Source organism: Artemia sp. Qi Xiang Cuo, chromosome 4 (genome assembly GCF_049724085.1).
Source record: "Artemia sp. Qi Xiang Cuo chromosome 4, ASM4972408v1, whole genome shotgun sequence".
NCBI lineage: Eukaryota > Metazoa > Arthropoda > Branchiopoda > Anostraca > Artemiidae > Artemia > Artemia sp. Qi Xiang Cuo.
Genome location: NC_142797.1, coordinates 74,697,883 through 74,712,464, shown reverse-complemented (window position 1 = coordinate 74,712,464; position 14,582 = coordinate 74,697,883). Strand labels below are relative to the sequence as shown.

At 37.1% G+C, this 14,582-nt stretch overlaps 1 protein-coding gene across 2 annotated transcripts in view; it reads right to left on the bottom strand.

Moving 5' to 3' along the window:
* LOC148953429 (sodium-independent sulfate anion transporter-like) overlaps positions 1 to 14,338 on the bottom strand; it is a 52,298-nt gene extending 37,960 nt beyond the window's left edge. For both annotated transcript variants that reach the window (XM_089087678.1, XM_089087679.1), the window contains exon 1: positions 14,179 to 14,338. In XM_089087678.1, the coding sequence (XP_088943804.1) occupies positions 14,179 to 14,308 (130 nt within the window). In that variant the 5' untranslated portion in view covers positions 14,309 to 14,338. The remainder of the gene's footprint in view (positions 1 to 14,178) is intronic.
* Between the last annotated feature and the right edge of the window lie 244 nt (positions 14,339 to 14,582).

The window sequence follows — 14,582 nt, the reverse complement described above, 5'->3', positions numbered from 1 at the left end:
GCGATCGGAGGGCAACTGACCCACAGGCCCTATTTCCCCAAACACATCTGATCAAAACTTGGAGATAGCCATTTTGTTCAAAATATTCGAAATATTATATAACAATGCCTTCTGGCTTGACAAAACCCCCCAGAACCCGGAAACAAGGGTTTTAAGCTATCTCCAGGAGTATATAATGTTTGTATGGAAGGGGTAGCCGTATAAACTTTGAAGGAGGCTCATTTGATTGAAAATTGAAAGTTCTATTTCCCTTTTGAGGAGTCATAAGTGATTGGACGGCAACTAGGTCCCCCCCTCTGCACCTTCTTTTCCTCAAATGCATCTGATTAAACTTTTGTGATAGCCAGTTTGTTCAAAATAGTCCAGAGATCATAGAACAATTCCTTCGGTGTTGTCATAACCCCACTAAGCCCGGTGGAAAGGGGAGTAAGTTACACCTCAGGAACATTTCAGGTTTTGATGGAATGGGTGGTCGTAAAAAAATTTATAGGAGCCTTAATTGAGCAGAAATTGAGCGTTTTAGTTCCTTTTTAAGAGTCAAAAGTGATCGGAGGGCAACTGGCCTCCCCCAGACTCACTTCTCCCCAAATGTATCTGATGAAAATTTTGACATAGCTAGCTGGTTCAAAATAGTCCAAAGATCATATTACAGTGCATTCGGGGTTAAAACAACCCCCAAAGCCTGGAGTAAGGGTGTAAGTTATTTCCTGGAAGCATATAAGGTTTCTATGGCAAGGGATATCGTACAAACTTCGGAGGAGGCTCATCTGATTGGAAATTGAAAGTTCTAGTTAATTTTGTATAAGTCAAAAGTGATGGGAAGGCAACTAGACTTCCCCGTATCCTCTTTTCCCTGAATGCATCCGATAAAAATTTGGAGATTGCCATTTTGTTCAAAATAATCCAAAGGTCATATAACAATACCTCCAGGGTTGACACACTCTCCGGATCCCGGGCGCAATGGTTTTAAGTTATGCCCCGTGGTATATATGGTTTTTATGGGAGTGGCGGTTGCCTAAACTTTGGAGGAGGGTCATTTGATTGAAAATGCAAGTTCTAGTCTGTTTTAAGAGTCAAAAATGATCAGAGGGCAAAGAACGCCCCCTTACACCATTTTCTTCCAAATGAAACCAATCAAAATTTGGAGATAATTGTAACATATTTACAATTTAAACATATTTACAATATATAAATAGTTCATTAGCAAAGAAAAGCTAGATATATAAATTTTACTTTTTATCAAAACTATAATTTATTGATGGATAAAACTGGATAATATATCTTTCTTTCGGGAGGGGGGATTAAATTGAGTTTGTGGTTGGGCGAACCCCTACCCTTTGCGGTATATAATTAAATCCTTTCAAGAAAAAATAATATGTTCCCGTTACAAAATAATTTCCCTGAAAATAATTTTCAAACAGTTTGTGGCAACGAACATTAAGTAAGGAGCGACGCGGCTCAATAGTAACCAAAACCCTAAGAAATGCAATTTGATACTGATAGATATATCAAAAGAATCGGCATATTATGCTGATTCCAAAACTTCATCAAGTTTAGTTTTACACATCAAAGACTTACAAAAAGGGCGAAACACCCCCTAAAAGTCAAAAATCTTAATGAAAATCAAACCATCAGGTTCAGCGTGTCAGAGAACCTTATTTTAGAGGTTTCAGCCTCTTATCTGCAAAAAAGTGGAATTTTCTGTTTTTTGCCGGAAGAAAGATCACAGATGTGTATTTATTTGTTTGTTTGTTTTGTTTTTTGCCAGGGGCGATCGTATCGAACCAGTGGTCCAAAAATATCGGGAGAGGGCTCATTTGGACAAAAATTAAAAGACCAGGTGCCCTTTTTAAGTGACCAAAAATATTAGAGGGAAACTAGGCGCCCTCCCCGCCCCTTTTTCCCAAAATTGTCCCACCAAAATCTTGAGATAGCCATTTTGTTCATCATAGTTGAAAGGCCCAATAACTATGCCTATGGATATAACATGACCCCCCAATAGCCCCAGAGGAAAGGTCTTTAAGTTATAAAATTTGCCCATTTCTTACGCATAATATTTGTTATTGGGAAGTATGCATACATTTTCGAGTGGGGGGGGGTTCTCCTATTTTTTCCAAGGGGAAATTTTCATCGGGAGGGAAGTTTTCAGGGGGTGAACTTTTCGGGTGAAATTTTACACTGGGGGAATTTGCCAGAATTCCTATGCAAATTTTTTTTTTATGTCTCGTTTTCATTTTTCCGTCTATATTTTGCGCGTGGAATTGCTAAGGGTAATTGTTCAGGGCAGATTTTCACCGGGATTGGATAGTCTAGAGGATATTTCCGTGGGATTGGGGAATTCTCCGCGGTGATGGGGCCAGATTTCCTGGCATTATTTAAAAAACGATGAGAAATTAAATAAAAAACAAACAAGTTTTTCAACTGAAGTAAGGACAACATTAAATCTTCGAATGAACAGATATTTTTCCATGCATAAGGGGGGTTGCCTCCTCCTCAACACCTCCCTCCAAACACTAAAGTTTGAATTTTTTCCTAATTATTTAAGAACGACTCCTGAAACACAAGGGTCGTCTTATTAGAACAATACGAAGACTTTAAGAAACTTTAGCGTAAATAGGCAGGTGTTGTGGAGGGGGCAACCCCCTTTATATAAGTAATAATTTCTGTTCGATTTAAATTTTAATGTTGCTCCTTACTTTCACTTGAAAAAAAATTCATTTAATTCCAGAAATAAATGTTTCTAATAGTCAATTTTCAAAAAAGAATGTTTCAGTATTAAAGTTGGAAGCCCGGGATAAAATAAAAAATTAACGTATGTTTTACCTGAGTTCCATTGTTTAAAACTATAATAAAGTGATAGCTATTAACTTCCAAAGTGAAATAAGTTTTTCAGTTACTATATTTGTCTGACTTCTTAAGATAATGTTGTAGGCCTTCCAAAAAGATCGGGTCTGTTCAACAGAGTCACACTCAGGGGCGGATCTAGAGCAAAATCTTGGGGGAAGCCCTTGAGGGGCAGGGTCCCACTGTCCCACCGGCCGTAATAATAGCAATAGTGGTAAGATGCAAATAAAGGCTTTTGGTTAGTCCAATATCCCCTTCAGCAAGCCCTTTGTCAATTGATCACCCCCCCTCATCGTTCCCTTAAAGTTCCAACTTAATACCCTCAGTTATTCCTGGGTTTCCCCGTTTTGACATTCTTTATGGATAAAATGTTTTGATTTAGTTCAACACTCCCCTAAACATTCCCTGAATGCTTGATCTTTGCCTTCAATGCGCTTTGTCTTTTTGAAAGATTCAAGATTCAACAACTTTACTAAAAATGATTCATGCCGGCTTGACGACCGGTTACAAATAAAGCACATATATGCTTGAAAAACGCAACCAGTACACATTTACTAAATTATAAAACTAACCAAATCATCACTAAAATAAACGCAAATAAAGAACAATAAAAAAAAGAGATAATAATAATTACTGAATAATAAATTATGAAAAAATGAAAAATAAATAAATAAATAATAAAAAAATGATATAATAAAACGAATATATTAATAACGAACAAAAAAAATTTACTTAATTTGTCCTCTCTCGTCTTCCAGCCCCACACTCACCAACCGCCCGCAAGGAGATGCTTCTTTAACCGGTTTTTAAATTGCGGGACACTTTCAGCGTCCCGAATTGAGTCTGGAAAAGTATTCCTTACCACCGGACCCAAGTGCCTTGCCACAAGCCTAGAACGAACCATACTTCTTGGCTCACTTACTAGGTCTCCAGCATTTCTCGTAGCATATCCATGTTAAAATGAGTTAAAACGAATAAAAATTACTAAAAACATCAGGCGCTAAACCCATCAAACTCTGAAACACAAAAATATCAATATAAAAATCTCTTATCTGACCTACATTCAAAATCCTGAGTTTCCTAAAAATCTACTCTACTTAAATTTCCTGTATCATACTTACCAATTAATCTCACTGCTTTATTTTACTGAATATGAAATCGTTTAAAGTTGCGCGTAAAATTACTAGCCCAAATCATACATCCATAATTTATATACGGCGCAGTCAAGGATTGTATAAAAGAAGTAAACTATGAGAAGGTAAAAAATGTTGAAAACGTCTTAAAATCCCAAGGCCACGGGCTACCTTACACGCAACCACATCACCGTTTCATCTCCAGCTGAGTTTCTGATCGAGAATGAATCCTAGGTAACGCACTTCCTCAACCCGCTTTAGTACATCACCATTTATTGCTATTTCACTGGAAAGATTTGGAGATACACCAGTCCGACTAAACAGAATATAGTTACTCTTTGCCACGTTACTGCTAAATAAGCTAATGCCTTCAAAGTCACTCAACCCTTGCAGAGCTCCGTTTGCTTTCTGGACCGATTCTTCAAGAGTCTTCGCTGCCACAATAAGTGCTGTATCGTCGGCGAAAGATGTCATAGACGCACCAGGAATATAAAACCGCATACTGTCAACATCACTAAATACAACAGGGGTCCTAAGACGGAACCCTGGGGAAATCCACAAGAAACAGGGAAAAACTAAGAAAACTTCTCCCCTAGATATACCCTAACTGACCTATCATTTAAATATGAACTAAACCAATCCAAACATCTCCCTTTGACACCCAAATCCCTTAATCTATCCAATAAAATACTAAAATCAACGGTATCAAACGCTTTATTAAAATCTATAAAAATACTAATACAATATTCACCCTTTTCCAAAGCTAAATTAATATTTTCTAAAAGATGTTGTACAGAATGCGAAGTGGAATGGCCCATCCGGAATCCAAACTGGCCATCTTACAATGCGTTCAGGCTCGTGAGGTGATCATAAAGTCTTTCATGGATAACTTTTTCATAAACTTTCGAAAACACTGGCAAAATAGAAATAGGCATCCAGTTTGATATATCCATTTGACTGCCCCCTTTGTACAGAGGGAGAATCTTTGCTGTTTTCAAAAATTTTGGAAATACTCCCTTCTCCATTGATACATTTATTCGGTGCACTAGCACAGGAAGAATGTACACCGGAATTAATCGAATAGTCTTCAGGTTAACACCATCTAACCCGGCACTGTTGGATCCAATCGAGCTGACGATCTTTGTTAATTCATATGAATCACTGGGACGAAATTCCATTCCTGTTCCCTCGCCTCTCCCATCAGCACACGAGTTGCCACCAACAAGAGCTTGGGAATTTATAGTTTCCGCTTGTATCTTCGTTCCAATGTTGGTAAAATAATCACCAAACTTGTCACACAACTCTTGTCTATCCTCTGCAATCACTCCTTCGATTTCAATTCAAGGGTCTTGAGTTCTCAGAGGCCCGCTAACCAGTTCATTGATAACTTTCCAAGTTCTTTTCGGATCTGCTTTATTTTCCTCAAAAAGTGACAACTAATACTGTTTCTTTGTTTTCCTTTTCAATGAGTTCGCCATATTCTGAATCTGTTTAAAATGAGCATTATCTTCCTCCTTTGAAGATCTCAGATAATCTTGAAACGCACTGTCCCGCTGTTTAAATAAGTTAACTAGCTCTTCATCGGCCCATAGTTTTCTCGGCATATTTGGTCTCTGTCTGAGTGTCTTTAGCGGACAAGTTTTGTCATATGCAGTAGTTATGATGCTACTAAATTGCTCAAAAGCTTCACAGGGGTCATTCTGGTTCAATACAGATTCAAAACATGTTGCACTTATTTCTTCTTTAAACTTCCGAATGTTTTCAGGCTTAATCTCTCGAACACTTTTTGTTTGCTTTTTCTGGCGTGACACTTGTAAATATAAACTAAAGACCACTGGAAAATAATCAGATGCCGAATTCACTACAATATTAGAAAATGCCTTTTGGATATACTTTGAAGAGACAAGCACATTGTCAATCAGGGTAGCAGAGTGGTCCGTGATCCTAGTAGGAATTGTTACTGTGGGAAAAAGGTCATTAGAAACCATAAAATTTAAAAAATCTAAATTAAAACTACCTTTAGATAAAATATCAAAATTAAAATCACCCATACATATTAACTCTTGCTGTGACTCCTGAACTATCATTAGAAGACTTTGGAAACCTTCTGTGAATTCCTCATACGACCCACTTGGAGGTTTATAAACTACTGATAGGATAATTTTTCTCACACCAAGCCTCATACCAATCTCAATTTCAATAGAAAGTGTTTCTACCTTACCTTCTCTCTAGACATCAAGATCCTCCCTGGGCTTCCAATTAAGTGAATCACTTACTATCAAACCGAGTCCGCCGTGGTTCATTGAAGCTCTACTCCTCGGGGTAAGCTGATAGCCCGGAAAATTAAAAGACGAGAGAGGACTATCCTGACTCAAAAATGTTTCACAAAGGGCCATAACATGGAGATTCCTACATTTCAAAAGAAAATAAAATATCTCATCATACGAAGAAGTAAGGTGACAGTTTCACGAACACGCATTAAAACCAGCATTTTGCATAATTCCAAGATAAGAAAAAGAATCACAATATTTACTAAACTGCAAAGGTCCATAACTCACTGTAGACTCTTCATTCGCCAAATCCGAAAGTAAATAGCTATCAATATCAAAAGGAAAACTTTCCAACTGGCTCAGCCTCGATGTGGTATCGATTGGTACATCACACATATTTATATCCAATAAACACTTTCATAACTTCCATTGTGAGAAAAATAAAGAAAAAAAATATGATAATAATAAAAGACTAAAAAGGGGCAGCTGAGCTCTCGGAACAGATAAATAATAATAAATGAAAAGAGAACAAAACATTGCCAAACAATAAACCAAAACTACAAAATAACCACAAACAACTAAAAGCAATCCGCCAGTGACCGAATCCGGCGAGGAATGGTGTCTGTTGGAAGTTTTGCAAGAATTAGCCCACGATCAGACCAGACATTTCGCACTCAAAAACTATCCCTTGCCGTATTCAGAATGTCCCGATGGTGTTTCGTTAGGACCTCAGAGACGAAAATACCAGACTTAGCAAGTTTAGTTTTGCTCTTGAAAGCTTTCTTTGCCATTTCGCTGCTTCTCAATTTCACAAACACCGGTGCAACATCTCTTTGGCCTTGTGCAGTAGAATTATTCAAACTGTAGCGGTAAATACTCTGAATACCATTTTGCGAAAAACCGGTGGCTCCCATTTTCTGTGTTATGATATTCATAGTTGTTGCTTTCAAATCTTCACCCGGTAACTGCTTCACACCGTTGAAAATTAGGCTATCTAGAAGCTTTTCTTGTTCAAAATCATCAATTCTACTTTCCATCTGTTCAACGCGACTTTCCAACCCTTGAACTTCTGCTTTCAAACTTTTGTATGACTGTAGTATGCTCTGAAACTTTGGTGTAAACTCGAAGGACACTGAGGCATAGGTTTCACTAGTTATCGGCTCACACGATTGCTTTAGGGAATCCCCACTTTTCTGTTGTTTATCCCCACATTTTTCTAAAACCTTCTCAGTAATTAATTCCGTCATTGGTTTTTGCGTTCTTGCAATCTCATCCTCGCTAGCAACAATTCTCCCCAACAGCTGAGATGACGAGTTCGCTGGCTCGCTGATTTCAAGCGCAGCGTACGATTTGCTTTGTTTGTAGATTTCGGGAAAATTTTTAGTTTCGTCAAACGCAAGCTTTGCTCCTTTTCCAGGTTTTTGCGACGCTTCCTTTATATTATCTTCATACGATACTAAACTTTTTTCAGTGAGCCTAATTTCCTTGTGATCTCCTTAGCAGACAACAATGAAGTTTTCTCGGCCTTTGCTATCTTTAACAATCCGCAAGACTATGAATGGCCATAACGGGAATCCTCGGAAATGAGTTAGGGCTGAATCAAAATTTTTAAAGGGCATCTTGAAGATCACAAACGATAAAAATCCAAAATCACTTTTCTTATAGTGAGCAGGCCCACGGATGGCATTCGCGATCACCTTCGTGGCTGGTGGCCCGATGGACCGTGGAGACCTGCAAACGTTTATTCCATCGTACTCTGGCTTCCACAGCAACAGTTATACTATTATCCAATTATCCAAAGCAAATTGTTAACTGCTCTACACAGTATTGTACACAATTTTACTTGTTGCGCAATGAAATAAATATCCAAACAATAATCCTCTTTGAAAACTGGCGGAGTTGTAAATAGGTAAAAAATCCTTTGCAGGCGCAAAGGAATTTCCCTTACCCTCTTAACCAATAGCAAATTCTATATACGGGTTGCAGCGGTGGCTAGCAGCCCAGTAAGAGACGATCACGTCAAATGTTAAGAAATATAATAACCTGTAACTCACGAAAGTAGAATCAGATCAAAACAAAAAGTACACCAATAGAACCACCTTGTCGGAAACCCCTATACAGGAAACTTTCTGTCCCTTGGCTTGAACAACAAGGGAAATATATTGGCTTGAAAATCGAGAAAAGTGGCAGCTACTGCAGAATTCTGCCTAAACGGCATCTTTTTTTTTCTTTTTTATTCTTTTCCACAGATAGCTTGGCACTGGAACATCGGAGATAGTTTTTGAATGGCTTGTTTTAGAGGAAACTAATGGGGTTAAAGAAAATTTGCAATTAAAACAAATTATTTTTAAAATAGAATCTATTTTTCCACTAAAAACTGCATTTTATGGTTAATCTATGGCCTTTGTCTTGAATGTATAGAACTATAGACAAAGGACTAATTGCATAGCTTACAGCCCTTACACTAAGGGCTGCAGGGAGTTTACATCCCCAATATCCCCGGAGACATAGTTACAGGACCTTTCAACTGAGCTTCACAAAATGGCTGTCTCAATACTTTAATTGGATGTGCTTAGACAATTAATGGGCTTGGGAGGGGGCTTCTTGCCCTCCAATCACTTTACTCTCAAAAAGAGCATTAGAACTATCGATTCCAAATCAAAGGATCACCTTTCAAAGGTTATATGACAGCGCTGCACTGCCTATGATATCGTTAATATGCCCTTTTGAAGACCTGCTTGTACATAGTTTTTTCCTTTAATTGGAAATCCCCCTTAACGTTCCCTAGTATTTTCACGTTAATACAATTAGCCTCATTACTTAAAGCAATCGTGATAGTAGGCTAGTATTAGTAGTATACACATAGTGCCTTTCGGTCAATTCAAAATCTGCCCCAAAAATCTCTGTTCCTGAGATATTGCTGTTGCACCCTTTTGACAATCTATATGCTCATACTTCATTTTGAATCAGTTCAACGTCCACCTAAACATTCCTTGAAAGCTTCACCTCAAAACCCTTAGCTTCAGTAGTAGCCAAAGTTTTATCAATAGCAGCAGTAGTAGCAGTATGGTTTTAAAACAGTTCGTGGTAACGAACTGTAACTAAGGAGCGACCCGGCTCAATAGTAACCGAAACTCTAAAAAGCAAAATTTTGATACCAATACATGAATAAAAAAATCGGCTTTTTATGTTGATTTTAAATATATAGGTTTTATTAAGTTTAGTCTTACCTATCAAAGGTTACGAAGCTGAGAAAATTTTCCTGATTTTTTAAAAAATGGGGAAACGCCCCATAAAAGTCAAGTGATATTAATGCAAATCATACCATCAGATTCAGCATATCAGAGAACCCTACTATAGAGTTATTGAGCTCCTATCTGCAAAAATGTGGAATTTTGTATTTTTTGCCAGAAGAAAGATACCCATGCGTTTTTTTTTCCTCAGGGGTAAATGTATCGACCCAACAGTCCTAGAATATCGAGAAAGGAATCATTCGAACGGAAATTAAAAGTTCTAGTGCCCTTTTAAGTGACCAAGAAATTGGAGGGCAACTAGGCCTCCTCCCCCACCCCATTTTTTCCCAAAATAGTCCCATATAAATTTTGAGATGGCCGCTTTGTTCACCATAGTTAAAAGGCCCAATTACTATGCCTTTGGGTATAACTTGGCCCCCCTCCCGCCCTAGGGGAAAGGTCTTCAAGTCACAAAATTTGTACATTGTTTACACATTGTATTAGTAACTGGGATGCATGTATACTTATTTTTTGGGGAGGGGAAGGGGACAAATTTCTCACTGGGGGTTTTACACGGGGGAATTTTCCATCGGGAGGGAGGTTTCCAGGGAGTGAACTTGTCATGGAAAATTATATACGTCGGTAATTTGCCAGAATTTTTATACAAAATGTTTTTTACATGTCTTGCTTTCTCTTTTCCATCTCAATTTTACGCGCGGAGTCGTTAAGAGTAGGCTAATTGTCCCGGGTTTATTTTTGTCGCGATTGAATTGTGTAGAGGATATTTCTGTGGGGAGGGGGTGTCTCCGTGGAGGGGCCAGATATCCTGGAATTATTTAAAAAAACGATCAGAAATTAAAAAAAAAACAAGTTGTTTTCAACTGAAAGTAAGGAGCAACATTAAAACTTAAAACGAACAGAAATTATTACGTATGTGAAGGGGATTGCCCCCTCCTCAACACCTCGCTCTTTATGCTAAAGTTTGAATTTTGTCCCAATTCTTTAAGAACGACTCCTGAAACAAAAGAGCCATTTAATTAGAACAATAAGACGCCTTTTCAAAAGTACTGTAAAACTTATGCGTAAAGAGTGAGGTGTCGAGGAGGGGGGGACCCTTTTCCTATACGTAATAATTTCTGTTCGTATTAAATGTTGCGCCTTACTTTCAGTTGAAAAATCTTATTTTTTTATAATTTTATTACCTTTAAAAGCCATCACTCAAGCTGTAAAACCTTTAGTTTTTCCTTTATTAGTTCAAGCTGTAAAACCTTTATTAGTTAGATTAAATAAAAAAAACAAGTTTTTTAAACTGAAAGTAAGGAGCAACATTAAAAGTTAAAACGAACAGAAATTATTCTGTATATAAAAAGGGATGTCCCCTCCTCAACGCCTTGCTCTTTACGCTAAAGTTTTTTATTGTTTTAAGAAAGAATCTAACTTTAGCGTAAAGAACGAGGGGTTGAGGAGGGGCCAGCCCCTTTCATATACAGCATAATTTCTGTTCGTTTTAAGTTTTAATATCGCTCCTTACTTTCACTTGAAAAAACTTGTTTTTTTATATTTAATTTATGATAGTTTTTTAGTTAATTCAGCTTTTATTTTGGCTCACCGTCATTGAATAAGTAAACAAAATTTGCTTAAAAATTTTACTCTTGTTTTGCTAAATGGCTGTCTCTAAATTTGGTTCTGAGGTAATTTACAAATTAACTTGCGTATCGAACTTCTATATTCGTATATTTTTCTCCTCTGGCATAAAATACGTTGCAGATATAGTTGCAGATTTTTGCAGATATGAGCTTGAAACCTATGTAATAGGGTTTTCTGATACGCTGAATCTGACGGTGGGATTTTCATTAAAATTCTTTCACTTGTAGGGGATGTTTCCTCCCTCTTTAAAAAATTAGGTAAATTTTCTCAGGCTCGTAGCCTTTGATGAGTAATACTAAACTTAATAAAATTTATATATTTAGAATCAGCATTATAAGTCCAATCTTTTGATACATTTATTGAAATCAAAATTCCGTTTTTAAAAGTTTCGATTACTATCGAGCCGTATCGCTTTTTTTTACGTATATGTTATTACGTATATGAGGGGGTTCTCCCCTTAGTCAATACCACCCTTACTTTCACCTCCCCTTACCTTCAGTTGAAAAACTTGTTTTTTTATGTTTAATTTCTAATTTTTTTTAAAATAATGATGGGAAATCCAGCGCCCCCTTCATAGCAATGTCCCTTCCTCCATGAAAAATTCCTTCATGAAAAGATCCTCCCATATAACCCTCGACCCACCCCCAACCCTCACTACCAGAAAAAACTCCCCCTGAAAACGTCTGTATACTTCCCAATAACCAATACGATATGTTAACATTGGGTAAAGTTCATAACTTTCAGCCCTCCTCCTGGGCCTTCGAGGGATTAAGTCATCCTAAAAGACATAGTTATAATATTTTCGACCATGCTGAACAAAATGGCTATCTCAAAATTTTGATCGGGTGATTTTGGGAAAAAAATTAGCGTGGGAGGGGGCCTAGTTGCCCTCCATTTTTTTGGTCACTTAAAAAGGGCACTAGAACTTTTAATTTCCATTCCAATGAGCCCTCCCACGATATTCTAGGACCTTTGGGTCGATACGATCACCCCTGCGAAAAAAAAAAAAAAAAAAAAAAAAAAACACGCATCCGTGATCTTTGAGTTAGTGATGGCAAAAAATGGAAAATTCCACATTTTTGTAGATAGGAGCTTGAAACTTCTACAGTAGGGTTCTCTGATACGCTGAATATGATGGTGTTTTCATTAAGGTTCTATAATTTTTAGGGGGCCTTTCCCCATTTTTTCGAAAATCAGTCAAATTTTCTCAGGCGCTTTTGATAACTTTTGATAGGTAAGATTTAACTTGATGAAAATTATTTATTTGAAATCACCATTGAAATATTATTCTTTTGATATATCTATTGGTATCAAAATTCCGTCTTTTAGAGTTTCGGTTACTATTGAGCCGGGTCGCTCTTTACTTACAGTTTGTTACCAGGAACTGTTTGACTAGTAATGGGATAGTAGTAGCAGCTGTAGTAGAATTAGTAGTAGCATGTACATATTGCATTTTGGTCAATTGATCTTCCCCTTAAACATTCTTTTAAAATACTGATTTGATACCCTAATCCATTCCTGAGATATTTATTCTGAAAATCTGCAAGCGCATTTGGTAAGATACGGTAAGCAGTGATAGATACGGCAGCTTCATGCGGTAATCCGTTCCACAAATATTGCTGAAACGACTTTTTGATAATCTGTATGCCCGTAGTATGTTTTGATTTAGTTAAACTTTCCCCTCAACATTTCCTCGAATTTTTACTTCAATATCCTCCACCTTGGGAGTACTCGCTACAGAAGCAGTAGTTATAGTGACTATCTGTCTTGGCTTTTCTCTGTCTACAATTACCCAGCCCAGTCTTGATGCAATCTATTGCCCAAAATACTTGATAACTACTACTACTGGTAGTAGTAGTAGTAGTAGTGGTAGTAATAGTAGTAGTAGTATCAGCGTGTAAATATTGTATTTTTGGTCAGTTCATTATCCCCTTGATCGTTTCCTGAAAGTTCCAAATTCCCCATCATTTCCAGAAAGTTAAAAAATTCAACTCAGTTATTCAAGAGTTATATCCTTTTGGCAACCTGTTGCGTACGACATGTTTTGATTTTATTCAACACTCCCCTTATCATTCTCTGAAAGGTTCAACTGAATGCTCTCTGTCATTTTAGGCACTAAAGGTCAAACATGGCCATCTTTCTCATTAACAAATATAATATGTGAACACTGGGTAAATTGTATAACTTACACCCCATTCCCACAGGGCTCTGGGGGGAGGGGGGATTTCGTCCTCAGAGACATAGCTACTGAGCGTATCAACTATGTTGAACAAAATGACTATCTCAAAATTTTGATTGGATGTGTTTGGGAAATGGATCGGCATGGGAGGGGGGATGGTTGCCCTCCAATAAGTTTTGACTCTTTAAAATGAAACTAGAATTCTCAATTTTGGATCGAATAAATTGGATTTCATTTTTGGATACGACATCTAATTCGATAAGAAGTGGCTTGGTGCAAAAAAAAAAAAAAACAGAAAAAAACGACAAAAACAAAAAACATTGTGCCCACATCGCTCTTTGATTAGGCAGGGCTATTGCGCTGCCTATATTGCACCTCTTTTTGTAATTTTTTTCCTCCTTTTATAAAATTATCTGATTTTTCTAAACTTTATAGCTTTTGGTAAGTAATAAAAAAAAATATATTATTTTTACATATTTCGAAGGTTCACGTTTGATTTTTTTTTTTTTTTTTACAGTTTCAGTTTTAATTCTGGCTCCTTCTAAGTTTACGAGTCACGTCTTATACAAACAATTTATATCAAGTTCAGGCATGAATGTTTGCAGAACATCTTGATTGTTTGCAGAACATCTAAAATTAGAGATTTAATTTGAAGCTAGCACGACAAACACTTTCTATAGAGTAGAATGATTGAAATTGAACTTACGTAAAAAGTCTTTGCAATTTTTTTTTTAATTCCGAGTATGAAAACAAACTGTTCTGAAAGGGTTAACGATTCAAAGGCAGGAGAATTATGGGAACCCTATACCTAGAAACCATTTAGACCCTCTATTAAAAATCTATACGTAAAAACATAAGAAAATATAATTTACCTGTAACAGCACAACTGATAGGAGTCTTAACACCACTATTTGCATTAACAGCAGTCCTAGAGAAAGATCCAGTGACAGGATAGGAAGATATGAAAGACCCTGCTATATTACTGACCCCTACAGCAATCATTTCCTGTGAGACATCCAATTTTTTTCCTTTTGCTAAAATAAAAAGGGTCAATAAGAGTTAAAACTAAAAATATTCAGGTGTCCCTTCCTTATTGTTTTTTTGTTATATTAATTCAGATTTGAAAAGAACAGGGGGACAGAGAGAGAGAGAGAGAGAGAGAGAGAGAGAGAGAGAGAGAGAGAGAGAGAGAGAGAGAGAGAGAGAGAGAGAGAGAGAGAGAGAGAGAGAGAGAGAGTGAGAGACAGAGAGAGAGAGAGATAGAGAGAGGATACAG